A 6,000-nucleotide genomic window follows, 5' to 3' on the forward strand; every position below is an offset into this window, starting at 1 on the left:
ATGATCTCACGGTTCGTGAGTTTGAGCCCCACGACGGGCTCTGTGCTGACAGCTCAGAGCCTGGAGCCTGTTTCGGATTCTGTATCTCCTCCTCTCTCTGCCCTTCCCCCTCTCACACACTCTCTCAAAAATAAACATTAAAAAAATTAAAAATTAAAAAGTTCATATGTTGAAATGCATCAAAACGTAGAAAGATTTGCAGAACAGTGAACCATCCTTTTTGAAATAGCGAAGATATGATGTCACAAAATCAGTCATGGGTGGAAGATCCATTGAAAGCGAAAAATAAACCAGTGGAATTCAATGGAACAGGGTAGAAAAAATTCTTCTACAGGAGTTGGCAACGAAAGGGAATTACTGATACATGCTACAACATGGATGAATCTGGAAAATTTGCATGTGACACGAAAGATGCCCATCACAAAAGACCATGTATGTACGATTCCATTTATACGAAATGTCCAGAATGGGTAAATTCACAGACACAGGAAGGTTAGTGGATGCCTGGGGCAGGGGTGAGGAGTGGGGCAGTGTATCAATAGGTACTGTTTCTTTTGGGCCTGATGAAAGTGATTGTGGACAGACAGAACCCACAGGGACATCAAAATAACACCCGGTGCTCAAACTGTCATGATCACAAATGCAAGCTCTGATGATTCCCTTGAACGGAACAAACGAACAGCACCGAAAGACAAAAACAAACAAACAGAAGTTAATTTCAAGCATCAACAGAAGGTGGTCACTATAGGACTACCCCACCCACAAGTACACAACCAAATGTTATCGAGTGCCTGAACACACAACTTCACATGAGGACAGATTTCATATATGGCGAAGAATGTTTTCTTTTTATCATTTTCAATGAAATGTGTCAGAAAAGGATAGAGTAATTTAAAAAGACACTAAGTCAAAAGACAGTTGGACTGCATTCTGGGGCACCTGGGTGGCTCAGTCGGTTAAGCGTCCGACTTTGGCTCAGGTCATGATCCCAAAGTTTGAGTTCCAGCCCAGCGTCGTGTCGGGCTCTGTGCTGAGAGATTGGAGCCTGCTTCGGATTCTGTGTCTCCCCATTTCTCTGCCCCTCCCTCTCCCTCTCTCAAAATAAAATAAAATAAAACGTTAAAAAGATATTTTTAATTAAAAAAAAGAATATAGTTGGATTGTATTCCACTGGGAACAGATTTAATGACTTATTTCTCTATGAAGTATCCAACTAAAAGGTGCATCTTCTTTCCTACCTAAAACATTTTGACAAGGTAATAATTTGAGTTACTTCTGAATCGTCTTTTACCAAACCACAGGGCTGTTTCATTTTCTCTCTCATGATCTTTCACATTCCTGTGATCCCCTCTCTCTTGTTAGCCTCAGAGACTTATATATGACCAAAAACCTTTTGATTATGGTCTAATGGTAAACAAGACCATCAAAGCTCTCTGCTGAAGGTTCCAGGGAAGGATGTACCAGATTTTATTTGAAAACAGTGACCCGACACTATATTTTTAGCTTGATTTAGTTTAGTTACGTCCTATCATGGGACTACTTGTTGTATTAGAAACAATGGGCGTAAGGGAGCTTGAACATGTGCCACCACTAAAACAATTAATACAAAGCACTCCCAGAAAGCCAGACTGCGTTATAGGTGACGTGTCCTTAAAGGCTTAATTTAACATTGTAAATAACAGGAAAAGCACTTCAGGAAAAAGGGCTGTATGAATTACCTGCGAATTATACATTCCTCACTGGTAGTTCTATCAAGGTTTTTAAAAAAAATGCAAAATTTGAAAGCCAAGTAAAACCATCACAGCATTTCGTTTTATCTGAAGGCGAACTCTTCAAATAAAGTCGGTAACGCGACAAAGTCACAATGACACGTACCCTACCTGTCAAACTGGCAAAAGAGAGTTAATTAAGAGAACGTTCTGAGAAAGGTGTGGGTTCTAGCTGAGCCTTTTCCTACCACCTTTTATTATTTTCTTTAAAGATTTTATTCTTAAGCAATCTCTACATCCAACATGGGGCTGGAATTCACAATCCCGAGATCCAGAGTCACACGCTCCAGAGTCACTCAGGCGCCCCCTTTTCTACCTCTCTTTCCCTTCAGTCAATAGGACACAGCAGCTCAGCCTCAAAAAATAACACAGCCTAGAAACACATATACTCAAACTTCTCTAGTAGAACCGCATTCAAGCAAACATGTCCGCGAACTAGAAGCCTGAATACTGAGTAATTCTCCAAAGGGTGGCCAATACTTCCTTTTCTGATGCTGGCAAAACAAAAGACCCACAAACCACAAAGTGCCTTGGTTCCTAACAAAGGTAAACAACTTTAAAATCAAAGGCAAAGGTTGGGGGTAATAGATGGAAGGCAAAACAGAACAGATCTGTTGGACATAAGGACTTCTTTAGCAAAAACCGCCATAGAACGCTAGACTCGCTTATTACTGAAGCCTAGAATCACCATCTGGGGAATTTCAAGTAGTGAGTCAGTCAGTATCTTTAGGACATTCTTTTAAGCTGAAAACAGGTGGCCCAGGTAGATGTCACCTGTAACTTGGTTATTCAGAGGCACTCTGTATCTGATTAGAGCTCACTCAAGAGCCAGAACAGGTCATAGTCCCACTCTTCCAAATGCAGAGGAAATAAAGAGAACAGAGAAAGAAGCAAGGGCTGGGTGACTCAGGCTGCCAATAAAGGTCAGATTCCACATGGGCACTTGGGGAGGGGGCTGCTGGTGGTTTTTAAATGCCTCGATTTGCTGCAGGGTTACTTGCGAGCGGCAGCCACCAAGACCCTCACCCATTCCCCCGATGGGTATATACCTATGATTTCCCACTGCATACCAGAGTTATCCCTAGGGCTCTTGGCACCCCCTATCTCTACACAAGCATCTCTCGGCCTTTGGTTCCCCCCCCCCCCATTCTCAGGACTCCCCCACCCCCCAGCACTTCGACGAGAGAGATGATAAAAGGATGAGTAAGCATGCCCGTAGCTGATCTTGGTCAAAGAGCACAGACCCTGGCACCGGCGGTGGAAAATGGGGGTGAGGAAGCAGCACAGAAAGCGGAGTCGGGGAGTTCATCCAATGGGTAGCCGGCAGTTACAAGCTTTCCGAAGGCAGTTATTGCTGCCTCCTTCTGCAATCCCGGTAGACTCCAAACCTTCGCTTTCACCTCCCTATCCAGCACCCCCCCCCCGCCCGCCACCACGATCAAGTGCACGTTTTCCTTAGACAGTTACTTCTTAAAAACAACACCGAAAAATAAACGTAATTTCTCCAGGCTTCCGGTTGTCAAAGACAATAAAGCCTCGCCCTGAAGCATGGTTAAGTTCAACGGTTCTGTTTCCTCACTCGTTTTCCGGCACCCCCTCCACCCCCACCCCACCCCAGACCACCTCAGCGACGCAGAAAGGCGACTGCCGGGAACAGTTTCAAATATATGTCAACCTTTGGGAGGGGGAGAAAAAAAAAAACCCAACAAACTTCTGAATCACTTCGACAGCCCGGTTACAAGTACCTGACCTTATTATTTTTTTTTTTCCCCGTAGAAAAATAGGACACCGAGAGATCAGAAATCTCGTTTTCTCTGCCTTCCTACATCGGTCGTGGCAACATCTAGGGGGCTTTCGAAGAGGGGTCTTTTGGGTTTCTTCGGGGGGAAACTTGCCCTCGGGAGCCAAACGTCCTAAATTCAGGTCCCTGGTTTTCTTTAAAATGCTGAACTTCACCACGGACAGAAAAAAAACCCCAAGGTGCCGTTCCCTTTGTTAAAATCCCACGGACTTTATTGAATTTGGGGCGGAAAGGCCGCTGGCAAGATCAGGACAACCAGCCGCAAGAAGGTGGAGAGACAGGTGCGATTTCCCCCCGCGGCGGTTCCGGCCGGGAGCACACCCCTCCTCCGGCTCGGCGGCCCCAGACCACCCCGGACCTCCCCGTCCGCCCGCGGCCTCCCCACGCGCGGCCTCCCGAGCCCGGGCCGCCCCCCGCCGCCGCCGCCGCCGCCGCCCCGCGGGGCCCGGCCTCGCCGCCTCCGCTCAAAATGGAGGTGGCGGCGGCGGGAGGCTGGTTACGAAACGCGCGGCCGCCACATGGCCGCGCCGACCCCAAACTTGGCCGGGCCGCCGCGTCCCGGCGCGCAGGCGAAGCTGGGCCCCGGCGCGGAGGCCGCGCGGCGCCCGCCACTCACCCACAGACCGGTAGCCCAGGATCGCGATCTTCCGGGACTTGGACTGCGGCATCTTGGCGGCCTCCTCAGCCCCGGGCCAACCACATCAACCGCGGCGGCGGCGGCGGCTGCTGTGCTGCGATCGGCGGCGGCCGCGCCGGGGCAGAGCGGCATCCAGGGGCGGGGCGGGCGGGCGCGGGCAGGCGCGGCTGCCTGGGCTCCTCGCTCGCGCGCCCAACCGCCCGGAACCGCCGCGCGGCCCCGCCCCCAAACACGCCCACGTGACCACCGCCGGCGGGGAGGGGGGCCTCCCCCGCTCCGCGGTTCGCGTCAGCACTGCCCTCCCCGCCGCGGCGGCCACCCCCGCCCCCGAAACGCACGGGGGTGCGTCGGGCGACGTTTTACTTTAAGGGGAAATAGAGGGGACGCCAAGATGCCCCCGGAAAAGTCACGACTGAAACTCGCTGCGTCATGACCCTCCCACCCTCTTCCGCCGCCTTTTCCTTACGCCAGTTCTCTCTGGGCGCTGATTGGATAGCTCCCGCCCGCCCGCGCGATGACGGGACGGAAACTCCATCTCCGATTGGGGGCGGCTAGGAGGCGGAGCCGAGGGCGGGGCTGCTGGCCCAGAGCTAAAAATAAATTCCGGCTGCGACCCCGCGGTAGCGCGCGAGTGAAGTTTGAAGGATTCGAACGTCTCACGGGGTGGGAGTGGGCAAGAGGGGCGGAGAGACGCTAACTCCCCAGTGATTGGTTAGTGCAGGGCGGGGGGCGGGGCAAACTGTGAGGAGTGCAGTGATTGGCGGGACCTTGAGCGGTTGGTGGACTCGCGCCCACTGGGCCCTTAAAAGGCGCGAGGCACGTAGCTCTTGCTGGCTGGGCTGTGGGTTAGGTGGGGTTTCCCGGCGAGGTTTTTGTTTTTTGCTTTTAACTCCTTCTCTCGTGGGCTCAGCGAGTCTGGCTTTAAGGTTGTAGCTTGTTACTCGGCGTCACCCAGGGACGAAGGACGGATATGCGTTCATTCAAAATGTTACACATTTCACTAAAAATGTGTGTGCCTCCCCAGTTCGGGTCTCAACCCTGCCACGGGCGAACCCGGCACACCTCGCAGGAAATGAAGAGCGCGAGTCAACACCTCTTTACCTGTCAACGTCTGCATGGCTCATTCAGTAGGCAAACTTAAGCAACAGCTGTGGTTGGCTGGGAACGCTCCAGAACCAACCTTCCAGGCGGGGAGTCAAGTCTATTGGGCTTGCCCACCTGTGTGGGCTGGTCGCTCCTTTAAGGGCACATCGCCGTGTTTCCCACCAAAGGCACATGGGCGACCCCTTTTTCCAGCAGTGCCGGTGAAGGGCGGTTGGGTCGGCACCACTGTTGGCAGTAGGGGAAGGGAGGCCAGTGCTGGAGGCCTCGGTCACCGAAAGTGAAATTGAAGGCCAGGCCCGAGAGTTGAGGATGCGATTGGGACCTTTCCAGCCAGGGAGACTTCCATCATGCTTGATCTTCTTGCCCTTGGTGGTTGCTAAAGAAGCAGCTATTCCGGCTACTGCTACGAATGTCCCCTACTGTCCTCAGGCTGTTTGACGGTGTTGGGACAACCGCCTGCTGGTCACAGCCCTTTGCCTTTCCCAGGGAGCACAGAGGAGGAACCCCCCCGCCCCCGCTGGGAAGCTGAGTGGCAGGACCGGATTCCTAGGTATGAAGATTTAGAGGTGACTGTCCCATAAATAGGCCTTGTTGAGTTAGAACACTGGCCTTTGGGCAAAATCCTATCACCGTCCCGCTGAAGTACTTCGAAGAGAAGGAGGATGGATGTTCCCACCCTAGGGGCGCTC

At 51.9% G+C, this 6,000-nt stretch overlaps 1 protein-coding gene across 1 annotated transcript in view; it reads right to left on the bottom strand.

The window, feature by feature from the left end:
- RHEB (Ras homolog, mTORC1 binding) overlaps positions 1–4,362 on the bottom strand; it is a 44,444-nt gene extending 40,082 nt beyond the window's left edge. Inside the window, exon 1 of the mRNA XM_042975674.1 lies at positions 4,187–4,362. Within this exon, the coding sequence (XP_042831608.1) occupies positions 4,187–4,238 (52 nt within the window). The 5' untranslated portion in view covers positions 4,239–4,362. The remainder of the gene's footprint in view (positions 1–4,186) is intronic.
- Positions 4,363–6,000: the final 1,638 nt, after the last annotated feature.

This window comes from Panthera tigris, chromosome A2 (genome assembly GCF_018350195.1).
Source record: "Panthera tigris isolate Pti1 chromosome A2, P.tigris_Pti1_mat1.1, whole genome shotgun sequence".
Lineage (NCBI taxonomy): Eukaryota > Metazoa > Chordata > Mammalia > Carnivora > Felidae > Panthera > Panthera tigris.